Source organism: Numenius arquata, chromosome 1, assembly GCF_964106895.1.
Source record: "Numenius arquata chromosome 1, bNumArq3.hap1.1, whole genome shotgun sequence".
Lineage (NCBI taxonomy): Eukaryota > Metazoa > Chordata > Aves > Charadriiformes > Scolopacidae > Numenius > Numenius arquata.
In genome coordinates, this window is record NC_133576.1 from 4737259 (window position 1) to 4759191 (window position 21933).

A 21933-nucleotide genomic window follows, 5' to 3' on the forward strand; every position below is an offset into this window, starting at 1 on the left:
GCCAAGGTCTGGGCTGAAATGGGGCTCCTGGGCTCGTGGGTAGGAGTGAGGGGAGGCCCAGGTGAGGCTGGTCAGGGCCACTAAGGCTTCCTAGTGTCCTCAAGGTCCTGAAACAGTAATTGCCTTCATAAAGTGATGCTGATTAGCGATAGTCAGTCAGGAGGATTTTGCTATGTGCTAGCATTCTTTTTATTTAATTACCCAGTCTGAAAATGCACATTTGGACACAAAAAGCCTTTGTCACCAAACTTAGCAGGTGGGACAGTGTGTATGTATCTTGACAACTTGAACCGGTCTACATCTGAGGTACTGCAAACCACCTCTTCTTCCTTCCCCTCTCTGTCCCCCACTGGGGGGGGCTGTCACCTGCCCTGCAAAGGTGATTTTGCTCAGGGGACTAATCCAACAGAATATTATTTTTCTTCTCCCCTCCAGGGTTAGTTTTCAGACAAACTGATGGCCTGACCTGACTCAGTGTGGAGCAGTGAGATCTGCTGCCCACGCAGGGAGTAAGACTGCCACCTCTCAGGAACAGCGTGGTCACAGCTTGACCTAAGCTGATCGCGAAACACTCGTCCGAATTTTGGCTTGTATTTATAATATCCGTTAAAACCAGTTCAAAGGTCCCTTGAAGTTGCAAGTGAAAGGCTTCTCTAACGCATTCTGTGACATTCAATGGTTTTTGGGTACGCTCCTGTGTTGTGCTATTTACTAAGCAGCCATGATTCCTTTTTTTCAAGTTGGTTCCTACTGTGTGACCAGGTCAAATGCTGTCATCCATTGCAGTAAGAGCTGTTGCAGTTTCAGTTCTGACCCTGATATTTCTTTAACCTTGGTGTGTCTTTATTGATCATTAATCTAACCAGCTGTTGGATTTTTATACAGGAATTACTGTAAATGTAAAAGCACTCAGCCAAGTTAGTGCTTTTGCTAGGAATTTGGAAGCAGTGGAAGGAGATAGCCAAGGACTGTCCAGGACAAACATCTCCTGGTATTCAGTAGATACCAGGAGATATTCATACTCGCATGAAATCTACAGCCTTGGAGGTGGGGGGAACCTAATTCTATTTTTTCACAGGACTGCTCAAGGGTTACACTAGGTTATTCCTAATGATTTCAAGATTTCAGATTGTGATTACTGTTGAGTTTCTTTTAAATCAGAACTGAACAGGCTAATCTGAATATACCTCTTACTAATGAGTTCAGGACTGTGACGTTGGGCAGAAAAAATAACCCTAAACACTTTGAGGACCATTAACTTTAATGTTTGCCTGGTGACGAAAGAATAGTCCAGGCCGTGTGTCTGGGCTTTGCAGTGTACTTTTTTTAGCAGTGTGATGACTTTCATTGGGAAACATTGAAAGTTTCAAAATTAGTAAGTGCTGCTATAATGCACACTTAAATCTTGTACAGAAAACATCTCTGTTTACTTGCCATCTCAGTTTTTCAATGGCAAATGTTAGGGAAGAGAGCAAAGACTGCATTAAATGAGCAGCTGTTGATTTTTTTAAATGTATTTATGCTTCTTACAAAGTCTGTCAGAGTAGTTGCTGGTTTGTTTATTTTCCCCTTGTATAAGATATCAAGGTAATAGGTTTTGCTTCACAAAGACAGGATTATCCCAAATAATGTTCATGGCGCGGTCTGATTTTGTTCCTGAAGTCAGATATCTACACCTTTTAACATTCATTTTATTTTTTCAATACCCTGTAGAAATTTGGATTCTCATAGATGTATCTGGTTTTTCTGCCCCTCATTTAAAAATCTTGCATTTTGAGCATACTCTTCTTTGAAAGGGTTAATTTCACCTCTGCTAATATTATATGACTCCTTTAGTTATTAATGCAGTCAACTCATAAACACAGTTTAGAGGGTACTGGCCTTGGAAGAACTTTCCAGGAGACCAATATATCAAATCAATTCTGAAGTCCCTTGACCTCAGGATAGAATTACAGGTTTATAATTTACTCAACACTTACATGACCCAGAGAACAAAGGATTGCCAAGTCAGTCAAAACTAAATTACTCTTGACCTTAAATTAGTCATTTTCATGCTATTAAAACTATAGCTAAATCAGTGTTGAGATTATTTTGAGCTTACAAATCAGGTTTGCATTTTTCCATATTTATGCTCACAACCTAGAGCCATGCATATACTTTAATGTGTATTTAATTATTTTCTGACAGTTATCAAACAGTTCAGCATAATCATGGAAGTGTATTAAGTGTGTTTATTTATACATGTATATGTGTGTCTCCAAAATGTCCAGTTTTCTTCTGAATAAAATGAATATATGGAATACAGATCAGCAAGTTACAGCTGATAAGGTGGAGTGGTAAGAATCCTGTAGGATGATGCCAGCTGCCTACTCCTGAGAAGAGAAGGCTCCGGGGAGACCTTATAATGGCCTTCCAGTACCCACTGGGGGGCCATGAAGATGGTCAGAGGGCTGGAGCACCTTTCCTGTGAAGACAGGCTGAGAGAGTTGGGGTTGTTCAGCCTGGAGAATAGAAGGCTCCGGGGAGACCTTATGGCAGCCTTCCACTACTTAAAGGGGGACAGCAGGAAAGATGGGGAGGGACACTTTATCAAGGGGTGTAGCGACAGGACAAGGGGTAATGGTTTTAAACTGAAAGAGGGGAGACTTAGATTAGATATTAGGAGGAAATTCTTTCCTGTGAGGGTGGTGAGACACTGGAACAGGTTGCCCAGGGAAGTTGTGGATGCCCCATCCCTGGAAGTGTTTAAGGCCAGGCTGGATGGGGCTTTGAGCAACCTGCTCTAGTGGGAGATGTCCCTGCCCATGGCAGGGGTGTTGGAACTCGATGATCTTTAAGGTCTCTTCCAACCCAAACCATTCTATAATTCTGTGATCTTTCACAGTTCTGTGAATATTTTCCCTGCTATATCCCAGTCCCTTACAGTCTGAATTTGCAAATAATTGTATGCTCACTGTTTTATAAAATTAATAGAATAGAAATAAAATTAAAATTAATAGAATAAATAATTAAAATTAATAGAATAGAATTTCATAGGTTGGAAGGGACCTTTCAGATCATCTAGTCCAACCATCAACCTAACACTGACAAAAAGCATCACTAAACCGTATCTCTAAGCACTATTCTACACATCTTTTAAATACCTCCAGGGATGGTGACTCAACCACTTCCCTGGGCAGCCTGTTCCAGTGCTTAATAATCCTTTCAGTGTAAAAATTTTTCCTAATATCCAATCCAAACTTCCTCTGGTTCAACTTGAGGCCATTTCCTCTTGTCCTATCACCTGGTACTTGGGAGAAGAGACCGACCCCTACCTCTCTACAACCTCCTTTCAGGTAGTTGTAGAGAGTGATAAGGTCTCCCCTCAGCCTCCTTTTCTCCAGACTAAACAACCCCAGCTCCCTCAACCTCTCCTCATAAGACTTGTTCTGCAGACCCCTCACCAGCTTCATTGCCCTTCTCTGGACCCACTCCAGCACCTCAATGTCTTTTTTGTAGTGAGGGGCCCAAAACTGAATACGATACTCGAGGTGGGGCCTCACCAGTGCCAAGTACCAGGGGATGATCACTTCCCGAGTCCTGCTCACCACACTGTTCCTGATACAGGCCAGGATACTGTTGACCTTCTTGGCCACTTGGGCACACTGCTGGCTCATATTCAGCTGGCTGTCGACCAACACAATGATGCACTGAAAATACGCAATTCAGTGCAGAATATTGCTAATTCTGTCATGGGTGTTTCTTAGAGTGAGAATGCATAGGAGCTAATAACAGAAGTAGCACAGACATATCCTAATGTATAAATATGTATGGATGCCGATTTTGAAGAGCTGTTTTCTTATGTTCTATTAATATTTGAGAATACTAAAAATTAATTCTTTATTCTGTCCTTAGCTCTCTCCAAAATCAGTACAAGTTAAGAGACCTGAGAACTGTACAGTATTGACGTGTACATGGCCACTTTTGGTAGCCAGGAACGGAGTAGACTGTATCATGCTGTGGATCAAACTGAACGTTTCCCCTGATGTGCTGGGGAGAAAAGCACTCTCTCTGTTTGTAACAGAGAAAGAGCTGCTTTAAAGCCTCTGTGCTTGAAACTGTTCATCTCTTTGGCCAAAAATTGCCACATAAAAAAAGAATTAAAAAAACACCCTGGTACTTATGAACTATTTGCCTGGATCTGTTCCCTTGAAGAAAGGTATTTTGCTTCAGATAAGTGATAGTATCACTTGTGACACTATATAATTCAGGGAAACTATCAACTATCACGCAGACTCAACTGGTTCACCAGGTTACTAGACACATGTTATTATTCTACTGAGAACAAATTTAAAAATGTTTTTGTGTATGGTTCTCAATACAAGAGGGTTGAAAATCTGAGAAAGAGAAAGATTGAAGTGATGATAATATGGATTTTAAGATGGAGAGGGGAGCTTAATGCTTGAAACTAGTGGGCCTCCACGGTTGAGAAGGCTGGTAATAGGAGAGATGAACTGTTGTTTTGTTAAATGCAAACAAAGTAGATCGTGTTCAGAAAACGTTCCTGTCTGATTCCTGGTTTGTCAGCATCTGCTTCATGTCATGTGAAGTTAAGTATCTTTGATTCATGGAGTGTTGTGTAAACGGTTGTTGATTTCTATCTGTTCTGGTTTACACTTCTGCCCTGAGGTTTGCTTTGAGTTTCAGGTTTGGGCAAACTGAAATTTTCAAAGTAAATTCACTTTAAATTGCAGTGTTTCAAGTGGTTTTGCTTCAAATCCATGCCAAACCTCAGATTTTGCATGATTTCTTTTTGCATAATTTTCAAGAAAAAAAGATAAATTGTCTCAGGCTCCTCTGGAATGGGGTTGAAGTTTATAGGTTTATGAACTTTTATAAAACTAAGCATGTAATTCATTATCAAACCAGTTCGATATTTTGAGGACTTGTTGGAGGATGGGAGGATGCTGGGAAATGTTGGAAGAGAAGAAACGTATCCTTATTTCAGCTTCAAGTGGACAGATGATCATGAACAATTTCATATTTTTGATACTGAAATTTTGAGCTTGAGTACATGAATACTTGATTTGCTGCCTGCTCTCCTCAGTAAGTTCCTTCAGATCCGGAATAAAGCCAATTGTTCAAGGACAAGATAAAGCTAATTTGAGGCAACATCTATGTGTCTGTCCCTTGGATAAAAAAATAAATTCCACTTCAGTGGGAGTCTTGAGAGCATTGTTCCCAGTTTTATTCTTACACAGAAATTCCAAGAGGAGTTCTCAGACTGTTGTCAGATAACAATCAGTGAAAATGTGTCAAATGAAATGAAGATCCCTTTGGTTTTTGTTTTTCGGTTTGTTTGTTTGTTTGAACATATTTCAGTATCTAGATCTTACAAACAGCCTTCATCATTGCTGACATAATTAATTGCTTGTATTAAGTGTTCTAATTACAGCAATTCAGGTGGCTAGCCACCTAAATGAGTGAATAATTATTTAGAAACACATTTGATTGCAGTACTGGCATCCTCAAGGGCCAATAAAAAAACCCCAAACAAAACACAAAAAAAACCCCACCCAAAACCTGGCAGCTTGAGACTTTGAAGCACTGATAGGAATAGCTATTATCCTGTTAATTAGTTCACCTCATGTACTCGATAATATATGGATATCTTTTGCTTCTAGAAGATCTTCATTTGTTACTAACTTTCAGTGAGAACAGAGCTGATGATTTTTCAAGTGGTAAAAAATTCGCAGAATCACAGAGTGATAGGGGTTGGAAGGGACCTCGGGAGATCATCTAATCCAACCCCCCTGCCAAAGCAGGTTCGCCTAGAGCAGGTTGCAGAGGATGGCATCCAGGTGGGTTTTGAATGTCTCCAGAAACAGAGATTCCACCACCTCTTTGGGCAGCCTGTTCCAGTGCTCTGCCACCCTCAAAGTGAAGAAGTTCCTCCTCATGTTTAGATGGAACTTCCTATGTTCATGTTTGTGCCTGTTACCTCTTGTACTTTTACTGGGCACCACTGAAAAAAACCTGGCCCCTTCCTCCTGACACCTGCCCTTTAAGTATTTATAAGTATTGATCAGATCCCCCCTCAGTCTTCTCTTCTCCAGACTAAAAAGACCCAAGTCCCCCAGCCTTTCCTCATAAGAGAGATGTTCTAGGCCCCTAATCATCTTTGTGGTTCTCTGCTGTATCCTCTCCAGCAGTTCCCTGTCTGTCTTGAACTGGGGAGCCCGGAACTGGACACAGTGTTCCAGATGTGGCCTCGTCAGGGCAGAGTAGAGGAGGAGGATGATCTCCCTCGACCTGCTGGTCACACTCTTCTTGATGCACCCCAGGATGCCATTGATCTTCTTGGTCACAAGGGCACATTGCTGGCTCATGGTCATCCTTTTGTCCACAAGGACTCCCAGGTCTTTTTCCACAGACCTCCAGCACATCAGTCCCCAACTTGTACTGGTGCGTGGGGTTATTCCTCCCCAGCTGAAGCACCCTACACCCTTGTTGAACTTCATCGGGTTTCTCTCCGCCCAACTCTCCAGCCTGTCCAGGTCTTGCTGTATGGCAGCACAGCCTTCTGATGTGTCAATTCTCCAAAATGGAGATTTTCCATGAGAAAACTTGAGGTGGTGGTGGTGGTGGTGTGTATTCATTTGATCTTATAGCAGAAGGAGTTAAAACAAAATTAATTTGATGCAGGCACAGTCCAGAAGACTGTGATTAGTGGAAAATTGTCAAAGTTAAGTCTGTAGCAATATTTGGACTGGATCTGTCAGCATGGTCTGCTGTTTCATAGAATTCATAGCTTAGATGTGCCGTTCTTTAATAGTATCCTGTAAACCAGTTTACATCTTCTCTAAGGCATGTGATCTTCATTCTGCACTAGATGATGCCAGGTAGAGTATATGTCTTGAAGCCTGAGTTACTAGGAGAAGAAAGGGCATAAAGCAGATAAAATGCATTAATTTTATAAGAGGATGAAATATTTCCTTTTTGGAAACATAAATGTGTGTTAAAATGGCACAAAATGAAACATATTATCATTTCAGGCTCAAATACTTAGAATCTTTTGTTTCATAATGACTTTTAAAATATTTTTCCTGTGAGATAGGATGGAAACAAAGGCAGGAAAATCAGAATTCCCCAGTGCATGAGGACACAGATTTCCTCACTTACTTTGAAAAAAGATTTTTTCCTGTTCTTTAATAGTAAGTCATGAGCAATTGGTATATGATCGCTTTCCTACTGTTCATCAACTGACTGAGCTAGAAGTTTGCCAGAAAAAAAAAATTGCAGAGGTGGCATCTTTTCCTGAAGATAAAGAAAAAAATGCACAATCTTTGAACAGAAAGCAAGTGAAACATCTTGAAATAAGTAGCTCAGCAAAACTTCTGGTTTCAGTGATAGTTTTGCACAAGTGATGCTTGCAACTTTTAGCAAGATATTTTTTTCTGTAGGAGTTGATAAGCACTGCATATTTTCAGTATTAGGAAAGTGAGACTTGTAAGGTTTTTATGCATGTTCTGTCATGAAATACAAGGTGGAAATAGGTGTCTGTGGCTACACAAAGCTCCCTGTGAGGCTCTGTGAGTGTGATCACTATTGTCTGCAAAATAGTTTATGGACATGAAAATTTTTAAAAAAGGAAGGTCACGATATTTTGTTTTGAAATGCCAGTTCCTCTAACGGCAAAGTGATAGTCTTTCTTGGCACATGGGTTTGTAGAAGCTGGTGTTGGAGCTCTGAAGTGGCCTGTGGCTTCGTGCCGGGCACTCACAAGGCCATTGTGAGAATACATGTGTTTTTGACAAGACCTTTGAAAGGCAAATTTGAAGGTGATCAGATAGTAAGTCAAATTTAGAGCTATCTTTCGAGAATCTTTTCTGCTGGTATAAACTGGTTATTGTGTACCAAAACTCAGTGCAAGGCTTCAGGGGAGGGCAAGGTGATTTTCTTTTAAAATGGCTAGCTTCAGTGATTCACAGTGTCATAATCACATACTCACAAATGCCAAGATGTGTGTACCAAGCAGTCCGTCCACCATGCCTGCATCCCAGCTGCATGTATCCAGGAGGGCTGCTCAGGATTTCTTTAAGTTGTGTGGAAGTCCAAGCAACGCTCTAATGCTCTTCACTGTCTGCTGAGATCTCAGTATGGCAATCATGGGCCCATGAACCCTTTCTGCCTTTGGGAGCTGACAATGATCAGGGTCTTTTACCTTTCCATGCTCTCCCACCTCTGAGAATCGTTAGGATTTATTTTCTGTCCTCTGTCTCCTTACCTAGATCTCTTAAGACATCAGCCCAGTTCTGTGTTTTCCCACCATCGCCTCTTAGCAGCTGGAGTCCTTTTTTCAGTCAGGGCGGAGGCAGTTCTCGACTGTATGCTGTCCTTCGTGTTCCTGAATTGGATATCCTAAAAAGCTGTACATAAATGTGCTGTGGCTGTGATGTTGATGGTCTCAGTCCCACAAGCACCTGCCATCCTCATAGGGCTTTTTGTGCTGTTTTTCCTATTTTGGTGCTTCCACACACAGACCTTCCCGTTCATTCTCCACTTCTGCCAGTCTAAGCATTTCCATTATGCATCTCTTTAATTACCGAGAGCATGGCTTAGACCGCAGGCAGGAAAGTAACGCTAAAAATGTTTTAGGATTTCAGTCTCTCCTTGCAATTCCCCAAAGAGCAGTAGTCTCTCTTCCCTACACCAGCGCCTGGTCTCCTTGCCAGGCCAGAGGCAGCGCATCTGGCACCGCTGAAGGTCCCTGGGAGCAAGACAAGGCTGGAAAAGGCTAAAATTGCTGCTACTCCAGTTGGAGAGAGGAGCCTAGAAGCTGAATACCGACAAATTTAAATAAAAAATAAGGCACTTTTTAACAGTATATAAAGGTCTTTATATCAAGGCCAGATGCCTTTCTGGAAAGTTACTTTAGTCCTACACAAGGTTTTTGGCTCAGGGCAAGGGCAGCTGTGTGAAAGGCAATCCCCTGCACTGTTGAGCCGGTCACGTTCATGATCTAATGGTCCTGTTTGGCTTTGGATGCTGTGGATGTCTTGCATTGCTGAGTATCCGGTGAACAAGGAGGTAGTTCCCAAACAGATTGCTCAGGTGTTCAGGAGAGGAGGAGCAGAGGTTGTGAAGGTGGAGAATGAAGAATGCTTTGGAAAACAACCTCTGCTTAGGGGGGTAGTGGCATGGCAGTTTACCCCAAGCCTACAAATCAGTTTCCCTCTTTCCATATCATCATTAAGGAAAAACATATTGTTACTACTTTTTTTTTTTTTTTTCTGCTGAGTTATTCTATACAAAAAATACATCTTCATTTGGGACCGCTAATTGCCTTAAAATCTTCAGTGAAGTAAGCCTCCTGATATACCTCCATGATTTAGGTTTTACACTTACTTTATAGACATATAAGCTAGAGCATAGCCAGGTAAAAGATCACACAGAGAGACAGAGGCCAGTTAAATCAATCAATTCAAGAACCCAGGAGTTGTGTTTCCATAGCCCCTGCTGTAACTACTAAATCACAAGAGCTACTAAGGAAAGATCCTGCCAAAAGCCACTGTTTTTTGTTTTTTAAAACCACAAGAAACATTTTGCTCAATTCCACAGGGTCTTTCCCTAGTACTTGGTGCAGATTAATTAATTACTTATTTTTTAAAAGAAATGTAAAGCCTTGGGCGGCCCAAAAGCCATTGAAGTTTTAATTCTCAGAACTATTCCCTGACTTGACTGTTATCCAGTTCCTATTCAGGCAAGATAGGAATTAAGATTAATGAACCCAAACAAACTGGTATTTCAGAGAATCAGTCTTTGCCAGGCATTATATTCTCATGACAGAAAATCATTGAGGCATAAATACAGCGCTCAGTCATTGGTGTATATTAACAACACCACGTTGTTCCCATAAATGCTGAATACAGTGAAGAGGAAAATGAAGTCTTAAAGTTCATTAATTTGGGTTGTGGCATTTTTTAAAGTGAGCAAACCCGAGCCCATCAAATCAGGCTGTACCGTTCTTGTTCCCCCTGTACCGCTACAAAGGCTATTTGGATTCCAGAACGGCATCTCCTGTGCTGGGAGGTTGTTTGACTTGGTGATGGCTGTCTCTCCGGTCCCTGTTACTAGCTAGGCATTCAGTTCTGTTGGCTTTTTTTAAAAGGCGAATTGATGAAGACCAAGTCTTAAGGAGAGAGAAGTGAAAAAATCCCTTTATCTGCTAGGATCAGCAACTGATGTAAGATGTGGGGTAAAAACGTGTCATTGTCTGTCGGCGTTTGTCCACCTCCCAAGGTTGTGATTGTGGTTGTGGCTAGAGTCTGTTTTCTAAGCAAATGAGAATTGGCATGGAGACAAGAGCATTTCACCTATCCTGGGACCAGAAGTAGTCATGGTACAGTGCTAATGCAGGAAGTTATTGTGGTAATTTCTAGAAGCTGTTTGCTCAGAAAAAAAAAAAAAAAAAGAAAAAGAAAAAAAAAAGGAAAATCTTTCTGTGTTTGTATTTCCACACTGAAAAGACATCCCTATGACATCATCTTGTTTGTTCTGACACTGCAGAAAGAATGGAAGAAATAAAATGGCAGAAAAGAGACCAGGCACTTTTATTTTGCTGCCAACGAAACATAGAGGAAAGATGTAACCAAAATATCCAATGGTTACTTTAGTTCTCAGAGACAGTTCAGCAGATGAATTGTTGTTCAAGGGCAGTTGGGCTCCCAGACACAAGAGCATTCTGTGGTAAGCTTAATTACTCATTTTAATTATGCATTTTAATTAGCAAGGGACTAACACAGAGCTTTTCTCCCACTTTCTCAATAAACCCACTTTGTAATATTACAGAACAAACTTGTAACTGAAAACTCCAACTGCCTAGGGTTGAGAAAAACAACTCAAAGTTCGAGGGATTTTCTTCCTCATTAAATCACATTTAGTGAGCAGGTTACATCTACCTCGCATTATTATCAGGAGCTTTCTACTTTTTTTTAAATTCTGTTCATGGACAACATCAAGCAAATGCCCTGCCCTGCTTCTTCTCCCAGTGGTATTTGCTCTGCCAATATATTGTCTTGCCATTTTCCCCCTGTAAATGGTGTCTTAGTTCTTCCTCTTCTAACGGCGTTTCTCCTCAGTGTGTTCTTCTGTCCCTGCACTAGCTGTCTTCCCTGCCCCAATCTCTAGGAGCACTGCTGTAGGAAATCTGCTTTCTTTCTCATTCACTTCAGGGAAGGACAGGTTAGAGAGGCAAATAGAAACAGAGGCAATTGCAGTCTGGAATGAATTCGGAGAGGCAGTAGTGTATATGGTGATGGATGGATGGATGGATGGATGGATGGATGGAGATAGCAAATGCCACAAAATCTTCAGCAAAATAACCAGCTGCCAAAACTCAGCCCTCCATGAACATGTAACTTCTGTACTCTTTTCTACTTTGCCTGGGACTGTACCTGCTGAGGAGGGATTTGAAGAATCTGCAGCATTCCTTCATAAATTGAGGCTGTCAGCAGAGCTTGATAAAGCCAAATAGGCCTCCAGGCTGCTCTGTTTTGAGAGAAGCCAATCCTAATTTATTTATAGTTTTGAGCCAAACATGGGCTTGAAAAGAAAAGGTTCAGATAAGGATATGGTTAGAGTAGAGATGAGGTAGGTTTATGGTACGATTGTGATTAGGAATAAAGGGAAAAAAAAAGTTGTGCCAACATTTTCTGAAATGTTCTCTCAGGTTTCAGCGCAAATGGCATCTTATAAAATTTCCATCATGTAAGTTCTGGAAATTCTACAGAAGTATCTGTTCTTCACAAGGCTTTGATGAAATGTTACAAGACTGGAAATCTCTTCTGTTATATTTATGTTGTACTTCTCTGCTTCTCCTGGCTTAGAGTGAATTCTGGAATCAGAATCATCGCCTGACATTTCCAGGTGTTTGTATGTCAGATTCAAGCTGCAACCTTCTCTTAACCCGAGTGGTTTAAAAGGCTTGAGGCATTTTGTCTGGCTTTGCTTAGCTGAAGGCAACACTAATTTTATTTTCATTTATTAGTAGGAAGATTTTTTTTTCTTCATTTGGACATTATAACTTCCCTTAGTATTTAAAACACATTATGTAAGCTTCTTTTCTTTATGGTTCTTGTGGTAAGAACTATCTCTCTCTGCCACCTCTCTCCATCAACACAAAGCCCACATAGTGCTGTGACTGCATACGGACTAACTGCTGCGCCTGCCTGTAATAAACTCTCTAATGTCTATGATTTCTGTTTCCCCACCCTTCTTCTCCCCCAACAACTTATTGGTGCATGCTATCCATGTGATGGGATAATGACACAGTTTAGCTACATTTGAATATAGGGGATATTTCTCTCTGCTAGATATTGCCCTTCAGTAACAGTGGGAATCTGCAGTTTAATGAGAATTTTTTTCTCTGAAAGTGAGCAGCCTGTGCTACGTGCATCTAGAGACAAAAGAGTACCCTGTGATGCCAACATTTCATGTTTTGTATTGATTCTGGTAATGTTTCAGTGCAATTAAGGCTGGCTTTATATTTTACCGAATAAAATATCAGCCCATTTGAGATAATTATAGATGAGAAAAAATAAAGTTATAACTAAGAATCAAAGTTCTTTCCCAGAAACAAGAGCTGGACAGTGAATACCCTTAATCAAATGTGATGGGAAAACAAAAAAGCAGATGGAGGGCTGAGTTTCTCAAATAACTTCTTTACATTTCAGTTGCTGTCACTGACCTAGTCACTGTTTGTGCTGGCTTAGAAACTAATGTCAAGCGAACAACTCCAGAATAGATGATGCTGTGTGTTACTCTGGGCAGGATCTACATTATCCAATGACCAGTATTAAAATAGAGGTAGTGTGACTTTGTGTGTTACTCTGGGCAGGATCTACATTATCCAATGACCAGTATTAAAATAGAGTTAGTGTGACTTTATATGTGTTTTCCTGCTAAGCAATCAAAACGTAACAAATGAATGAAGCTCAGCAGTAATCCAAGTACTGTAAGCGTGTATCGTCAAAACAGTTTTGCAAATTGGGCCAGAGAGCTATAATTGACCTTGCTGAAGTGCCCTTTATTTCCCACAGTTCATGATCAAAGTAGTTAACGTTACACTGAATAACTCTTCTAATTCACGACACCTGAATAAACGGCAGGAAAACCAGCCTGGAATGCACGTTCCGCTATCTGCAGCCATCCTGCAGCACAGCCGCAGTAAAGTTCTTCCCCTGGTTTCTACACTGAAGTGAACTCTAATGATTAAAAACCGCTTCTGCACTGAAAGGCGCATCACACGGGTAACAGACTCGATTGGAGACTTGAGCTGTGCCTCAGCGTGGCCTGGAATAGTTGTAACTTTGTCTGGGTTTAGGGTCCATTTCCATATCTGTTTTTCACTTAGAACATTCCCTGGCTGTTCCAAAGCATATTAAGCTGAAAGCGATCGGCCTCCATACAAAACAAGAAGAAAAAGAGTAGGTCTGAACTGGCCAACACAAGCTTTTAACAAACAGAGTGGTATATAAAAATAAAAGAAAAAAATCTCTGTGGATAGTTCCCAGAGTTGCTTTGGGTTTGATCATCTGTCTTTCCTCCTCTAGTTCAATTATTTTCAACTGAAAATGTTTGGCTTCTTTGGCTTAGGCTACTGCAGTTTAAAAAAAAAAATAAAAAGAAAGTCGTAAATGCATCCAAGTGTTTTAAGCTAAAAGTAGTGACTTTTCACAGTGCTCCTGAGCCATGAGCAGAGGATCAAACCCGGGGCTGCAGTGCTTCCTTGGCACACAGATGTCCCACCAGGCTCCGCAGCCGCAGAGGCATGCTCAAAACCTGCAGAGGGGAAGGTGGAGGCAGCCAGCAAAGAGGGGCCCCTTTCCCCCTCATCCACAAGAACAGTTGCTGGAGAGTTACCCAACACGGGATCAGGGTGGGGACTGCTTGTTAACAGATATATTCCAGGCCCTCCACCCGCTCCTCCTTTTCCCTCTCCCACCACAGTGATGGGACAGCCCAGGAGTCCATAAGCCAAACTAGGAAAGACTCATTGTAATTAAGGATGGGTTTGACCGCTTTTAAAATGTAACATCTTGCTGAGCAATCGGTTAACGGGGAGGTAAGGAACACATACTGTTTTGCAAATGGATCCAAGGCTTGGGTCCTACTTGAAGACATAGTTATAGATGATGTCATTATCATTTATGTATCCAAGTATATGGTATTTCAGTAGACATTTCATGGTATCCATTATAGTTACAGATGTTGCAAGCTTCCATTATTAATTTTTTTATGTGGTCGTAACTTTCTAAACCCCTGATCACTTCTGTTCAAATGCCATTTTGTTCTCCTTTACAGTCTTTTGGGGGAAGGTTTTAATAAAACCTTTTTACCTGTTGTTTAGGTTAGAAGACGGTAAAGCATGCTGTTGTCTGTCAATAAAACTCTAATCACATTCTTTTGAGCAAAACACCCACAACAAACAACCCACCCAGTAGTAACACCCCACCTCAGCACAGACCCTCATCCTTACAAGGTCTAGCCTTTATGTTTGGTTTTATGGGTAAAGCTTTTAAACAATTTAAATATATATATTTTTTTAGTGTACTGAAGAGCATCTCCTAGTGTCTGTGTGTGCCACTGCCCTCTGCTGCACAGAGGCAGGAGAGCTTGGCTGGTTTCTTAGGGGTGGAGGTGTGGTCTCCCACCAACCCATATTCCTACTTAGAGCAAGTGCTTCAAGTCCTACTGACTTCATTTGGCAGCTAGAGCTATGAAAGTAGTTGAATCTTTATCTCCATGGGTGTTAGGCACCATAACAGGTGTGAAGATCTGTCTGTTTCTGTCTTCTGTCAGTCAAAAATGCCATGCAGAAGGACTGTGCAAGTATGGTGTCCACCGCAATCCCCCCCCGCCCCGGGTTTTTGTTTCATGAGCTGCATGTCTCAAAATATCTAGGAGATTCACTGCAAGCAGTGTTGTGTTTCTCTTGAGCATTACTAAAGCGTGACCTAAAGCATCCCTGGCCACTTGTTCTCTCCTGTTGTACGCTTCTGGCATGTAACAGACTGACACCTTCAAGGCTGAAATGGTTTTGCCCAATCCAGGTTTTTGGGCTAAAATATAAGACTTAGCAGGATAGATATATTGGGCTAAATACATGTAACCTGGCCAGTAATAGATGTAATTATCCATTCTGGACATCACAGAATCACAGAATCTTCTTGGTTGGAAGGGACCTTTGAGATCATCGAGTCCAACCACACAAAAAAAAAAAAAAACAAAAAAACCCCACCACCAAAACCAAAACAAAAACCAAAACCACACAAAACAAACACCCACAACCACACCCTACACCCACCCACAAACAGACACAAACCAACCATCTCGGGCACTAGAGCATGCCCTGAAGTGCCACGTCTACACGTTTCTTAAATACCTCCAGGGATGGCGACTCCGCCACCTCCCTGGGCAGGCTCTTCCAGTGCCTGACCACCCTCTCAGCAAAGTAATTCTTCCTGATATCTAATCTAAACCTCCCCTGCCACAACTTCAGACCATTTCCTCTGGTTGTGTCATTATTTCCTTGGGAGAAGAGGCCAACACCCACCTCTCTACACCCTCCTTTCAGGGAGTTGTAGAGGGCAATGAGGTCTCCCCTCAGCCGCCTCTTCTCCAAACTAAACATGCCCAGTTCCCTCAGCCCACATCAGTGCTAGGAAACTGAAAATCAGCTAAAAATCTCTGAAAAGGTATAGAATCATAGTCAGCCACACTGCCACAGCCCCCCGTCAGGAGGATATCTCTGTTTACTACACAGAGCAGGGAGTTTAACCCATCCGCCAGTTCCTCTCTGTCATCTTGAGCCACTGTGCTCCTTATGGATTTATTGAGGCAATTAAGATAACACATCCACATATCTCAGGCTATGGATTTGCACCTTTTCACGCTGTCTTTTTTTTTCTATTAAAGCCAGAATTCATGTGTTTCTGTCCGTCAGTTTAATATTAGTGGCCATTAAATCTGAACAATAATTTACTCCTTTTTCAAAATTTGCTCCCGTTGAGACCGGTGTGAATTTTGCCAGCTGGAACAGGCCTATATCAAGTGCTTTTGAATTATAGTCAGGTGACTTTCTTTGCTATATTTCACAAATAAATAACTTTCCTCTTTCAAAATGAGGCCTGCTCAACTGTGCATCGTGTTCCAAGAGTCAGCCTCATGGTTTTGGACACTTAAACTTGAAAACGCATTAGAAAAAAAGTTTTTAGCCCTGATTTCTGCTGAAGGAGAGGAATCAGGAGGATAATACTGCCTTGATTTGTTTCCATCTCTGACTTTTTTAAACTTATCTATTTGAGACTATTTAAACAATGCATGAACCATCTAATATGGATTACCTCCCCCCAAAAAAACCCTCTTAACTATATATGAAGCCTCATGTCATTTAGAGCTAGAGGATAATTTCAAGCTTTTATCTTAACTGGTACATGAAGGAGGTAGGCTAAACCCTAAACCTTAAATAGTGATTCTTTTCTGGTTCTAAACAAAATATATATATGTATATATATTTTGCTTGTACAGGCTGACAAAGATTTCTCTATCAAGTATATGCCATTTACAAGCAGAATGTTGTCTCCATTCTAGTCACCAGGCACAGGAGCTCAGCTGGGGCCCTGGGTGTCAAGCTGAGAGCTTTTCTTTCACCATAATAAAGGTCCTGTGGGCTAAACTACTGGTAGGCCATCAGTGACACTTCTGAAATCCCTTTGATGGGCTTACACAAATGCAAAGATTCCTACTTAGCAATGCTGTTGATGGTATAGAACAATGGCGGTTCTCGAATTGTGCTCACCCTGCATTGTCTTCTGTGTGTTTGCACGTGTGAGTGTATATATGTGGGTATGTATGTGCACCAATGGACGTAGATACATGAAGTGTGAGTTTTTATGTAGTATAGCCACCTGAATTTCACACAGATTTGTGCATGTATTTAATATTAAACTGGGACTTGAAGTTGAGCAAGAAAAAGCTAATGAAAGCTTATTGTGAAAACCCTCTTCCTGTGGCTGCGGTATCTCACCCAATCAGAAGCACTATCAAAGAGAAATTATAAAAATGAAAATAGATGCTAGTTCTTAAATACAGTCCCTGTTAGTTTAGCTTCTATTTACTTCACTTTGAAATAATACGCTGTAATCTTTCAACTTTTTAAAGACTTTATCTCTAAACCGTGGCATCCAAGTAGGTGGCCCAGCCAATGCTTCCTTTTCCCCAGTCGGATACACTGGGAAGAGGTGGCATATTGTGTTTTCAGGAGACTTGAGAAATTTGCTGGCAAGCTTTCCTAGGGTTATCATCACATGTCAAAGTTGATGTCTGTATAAAACACAGACTTCCTAACAATGTGGCTTCCTTGGAAGGCAAATTTTACTTCACTCATTGTGAATGAATGAAATGGGGAAGGAGTCAGTTCCTAAATAAAATGATTGTTCTTACAATTACCATATTCCTGCTGCTTCTCCACTCCTCCAAAATTCACAGTAAATAAGAAGGCATGGTAATAAATTGCCAGCCAAGTGGCACAATTAATGTTCTGCAAATATCGTACCCTCTGGGTGAAGTGATATTGTTAAGTTATAATATGTCCAGTTCTGTGTTTGAATACCAATACAGCCAGCCACAGGCACACACATACGTGTGTGCCAAGAGGGTGTGTTGTGTTAATTTTATTTTTTTTAGATGTGATACTTCAGTTTTTCTTTCCTTCCTAGAGAATTCAAAGTACTTTTTAAAGGACTTAATTTCTGTGCAATAGAGCTCATGGGCAAACACTCAATAAAAGCAAAATAAGGAATGCAGTCATGGTTCTAAAAACATTTCACATTCTTCAAACTGATGCCAGTTGTATGCATTGACAGTAATCCTGTCTAATCCCTTCCACACGTATTATCTTTGTACACCTGCTTTCATTGTCTCACTTATCAGGTTTTTATACTTAGAACCACAATCTACAAGAGAGTAAAGCAACAGAACAAAATACACATGCACACACAGTGTGTTATGCTACAATTTTGCATTGTAGACATAAAACAGATTTGTAGATTTTGGTGCTTGAAGTTAACATCTTCCATTAAGACATTTTTCTTACTTCTCTCTCCCCCCCCACCCCCCTATGCATGTCTGCGTTTGTCTTTCTTGGCAGATTAACCGAAGCACATCGAACAGCTGTAAAAGTCATCAGGAGAATGCAGTATTTTGTAGCCAGAAGAAAATTTCAGGTAAGCAGCACCATTAAACATAAGTACAATTTGTAGACTTAAGTACATGACATTGAAAGTGCTCTGAGAGTGAACTTGTCTTTGTGCATGTGGTTGTAATAAGTCAAAAGTACTGTTTAGGTTCTCGGCCTCATACTTACCTTATGTGGATTTTTTCATAGCACGAGCAAAATTATCAACTATCCATGGGTATAGTAAGATATGAAAACCTCCTGAATTTGCGGAGTCAGCATAGTTATTTTTCACTTTTATTGCATTTGTCTTGTGGTTCTGTTTGTTTTACTCTACTGACCAAAACGTGGACTACTTACCCATCTACTAGAAGAGCTGAACAAAAGACTGTTGAAGTGTCTGCTAAAATACTGTTCCGGTCTATACTGACCATCTGACGACTGGTTAGAGAATGTTCAACTAAATGTGTGCTACGTGTGGCTGACAGATCAATAGACCTTACTGATGAGCACTATGCTGTGAAAAGTTGCTTTCACATTTGTGGCCCACATTTCCAAATTTGTTTCGCAGAATGGGACATCACAGAGAGGCCTTATTTTACAAAATCATGGAGCATCTGCTCTCTGGAAATTTGCTGTCTTTATGAAGGTTTAAGTTAAATTTCTCAGTCAGGCCACAAAGTGCTCAAAGTAAACGTGCTGCATTGGAAAAACTGTCTTATTTTGCCTGTTTACTAAGGCCCATTATGATAAAACTTGTTTGGAATGTGATTCTGGTATCGTCATTCTCATCACCCATGTGCTGGCGATACCATGGAAATGAATAATTAACTTCTGGCCTGATTTTCAAAGCCCCTGTTATTTCCAACTGAAGGTTCATGCTTTTTTGTCCAAGAGGGTCCACTGCAAGTTAATCGACTTCCATAATCCTTTTGAAGAGGTTTTAGAAAGATAAAGCAAGGACCTAAATTTCAAGCAAGTTTGATTAGTGCTGAGCACTTAATTGCAAGGGATAGAAGTTTGAGATAAGCTCACAGCACTGAGAAGATCCTGATTAGAGCAGGCAGAATAGCACATGCATTTCCCAAGCTCATGCAGAAATGTGTCTTCAGATGACCTTACCCTATGAAAGAAGACTAGGAGAAGACAGTTTGTTTAACTCGGCAAACAACAGGAGAGCAGGATTATATTGTAAATACACCAGAGAGATAAACACCATGGGAAATTTAAAAAGTCAATTACAACAGTAGATTGAAGACGCCATTCCTGGAAAATAAAATCAGTTTGTAAAGGAGTTAGGATAAACATTAGGATATTTCAAGACACCAGACACCTAATGTTCTGGAGCTGTCAGTCAACAGCGGTCATGTCAAACCTTAAAAACTGAACTTGATCAGTATATGGAAAGGATTCAGTGAGTTGGTGTTAATGAAAAGGAAGAAGAAGAAGGAAGTATCTTTTGTTTTTTTGTCTTTCTCAGGGCTGTGAAATATAGCTTATAGGACTCCCCATGCTAATTAGATTTTGGAAGTTCAAAGCTGGGTGGTATCATTTTGAGTTTTGCATTAGGAGCTCTAAGCACACTGGATGGAGAATGCTGAGCCCAAATGAGTAGGATTTGGGATTATGGACAGAATGGACAGAATGAGGGTTAACAAAGTTGATTCAAGTTCTGCGTTTACCAAACTTTCCTGGAAGCCTGTTATCTCCCTCCTTAAGTTGTACTGTACTAGGATTTCCTGATAAAAACATGACGAGAGATTGTGCCAAAGTTTGGCAGGACATAAAATGCTCATATCTAAAGCTTTATGGCAGAAGAGGAAAGAAAAACGGTGAAGGTTGGAGGGATATTTTTACTATGCTTTAGAGAGAACACGGAGCTGATGATTCGATAAAAGGGATAACAGATTGAGGACTTCTTTTGAGGGAGAAATTTCATTAGGAATGAGTAGAATTAATTATGCACATAGTAGCCCATGGGGGAGAGGGGAAGGAGGTGGGGAAAAATGCCCTGCACATCTAGGCTCTGCGCCATGCATCATGTTTAAATAGAGAGTGTCCAAAGGAAAGGACAGAGGATTTAGCCAAAATGCGCTCAAAGCACCCCCGCTAGTCAATCTAAAGAGTGATACTGGCACTGTTTCTCTGGGTGAAGACAATGGGCTGCTTTTCTGGCCAGAAATAGTGATGTGTCAGCGTCTGCAAAAAGTGAAGCTGGAGAAGGCAAAAAAAAAAAAAAAAAAGCGATAAACTGAAAGCTGAAACCTCCCTCCCCCGCAAAGTGTCTCTTCTCCCAAATGCACACAAACGTACGTGCGCACTGCCAAAGCCATGAACTCTTCTGAAAGTAATAATGCAGGTAAGTGCTGATGGCTGAGCGCAAGGAAGGCATTTTATCACGAAGAGCGTTTGCTTCTTCATTCATTTCACAGGATTTGTTTCCATTCCAGTTCCATGCTTTCATGTGAAATTTCTAGGATCCTGTGGCTGCCTTCCAAGCATGACTCCAGCACATACTGTAGGTGTTCGATGCATGTGTGCAGTGGTGCATGCTAATGGCTCTGGCTGAAGCTGTGGCAGAGTGGAAACAGACAACAAGATGACTAATGAGCTGTTTTCAGTAATTTCCAATTACTAGATTTGCAGTTTACCTTCCTTTTTTTTTTTTTTTTCTTCTTTTCTTGAGTCAGAGCCAAAAAGGAGACATCTTGCCCCACATTTCCCGTACGGGTTGGTATGGCTCTGAAAATATATGCTGATATTTTCAAAAGGACATCATTTGCGTTTGTTCCATCACACACAGTCATTACTTTTTCTTGATAAAATTTCACCATGGTGCACTTTTTATAATCACATCACTTTATGCAAATTCTCTAGACTTGTTTCAAAATTCTGGCTTAGTGGTTACAGCAAGAAACGAGAGCTTGGCAGAAGCACCTGAATTCTCATTAGAATGGCAGTAAAGCTGGGCAGATGGCATTTTTTTAGCTCTCTTGCATTTCTTATTTGTCTTTTTTATTTATTTGAATTGCAGCTTTTTTTTTTTTTCTGACCTCATAGGTACCATTAAAGACAAAGAAGCACAAAGAAAATGTATGTGCAGCAGTCTTCAGACTTATGCAAAGCATCTGTCCTCCCAGTTACTTCAGCAATAATACTTCTGTCACCAGACATCTTTAGTCTTTAGAGACATTTGATTCTGGGTCCAAGTGTTATGAATTGGGCCTATCTCTGTCATTCAGTCCTCTGATAATGATTAACATATGGGTTTGGAATGAGCCGAGAGATACCGCACGTGATAGTCTTAGAAAAATTATATATCTTGGTTTTGTGTTTTTTAAATACACTGTGAAGGTCTAATATTTAGCTCAGTATGAAGTCACATGAAGACATGACTCTAGCTGACAGTAACAGGAATCATTTGGCTCCATCTCCACAATAAATATGCGCTCCTACAATGCCTACATATTTTTTATTAATTGCAACGACTGTTGCAAAATGGCAAGCAAATAACCTCTGGAAGATAAAAAATAGAATGAAGGCCTGTCTGAAATAAAAATCAAGTTTAAACTATACTTACCTTTCAGTCTCATGTATGACTTCTTTCACAGCAAGCTCGGAAACCGTATGACGTACGCGATGTGATTGAGCAGTACTCACAAGGCCACCTCAATATGATGGTTCGGATAAAAGAACTTCAAAGAAGGTAGGCCCTG

At 40.8% G+C, this 21933-nt stretch overlaps 1 protein-coding gene across 1 annotated transcript in view; it reads left to right on the plus strand.

Annotated features, from left to right (window-relative positions):
- The window catches only part of LOC141462387 (potassium voltage-gated channel subfamily KQT member 1-like), a 538103-nt gene that overhangs the window by 290511 nt on the left and 225659 nt on the right, over positions 1–21933 (plus strand). The window contains exons 13-14 of the mRNA XM_074148301.1: positions 18191–18266; positions 21829–21923. Coding sequence (XP_074004402.1) covers positions 18191–18266; positions 21829–21923 — 171 coding nt within the window. The remainder of the gene's footprint in view (positions 1–18190; positions 18267–21828; positions 21924–21933) is intronic.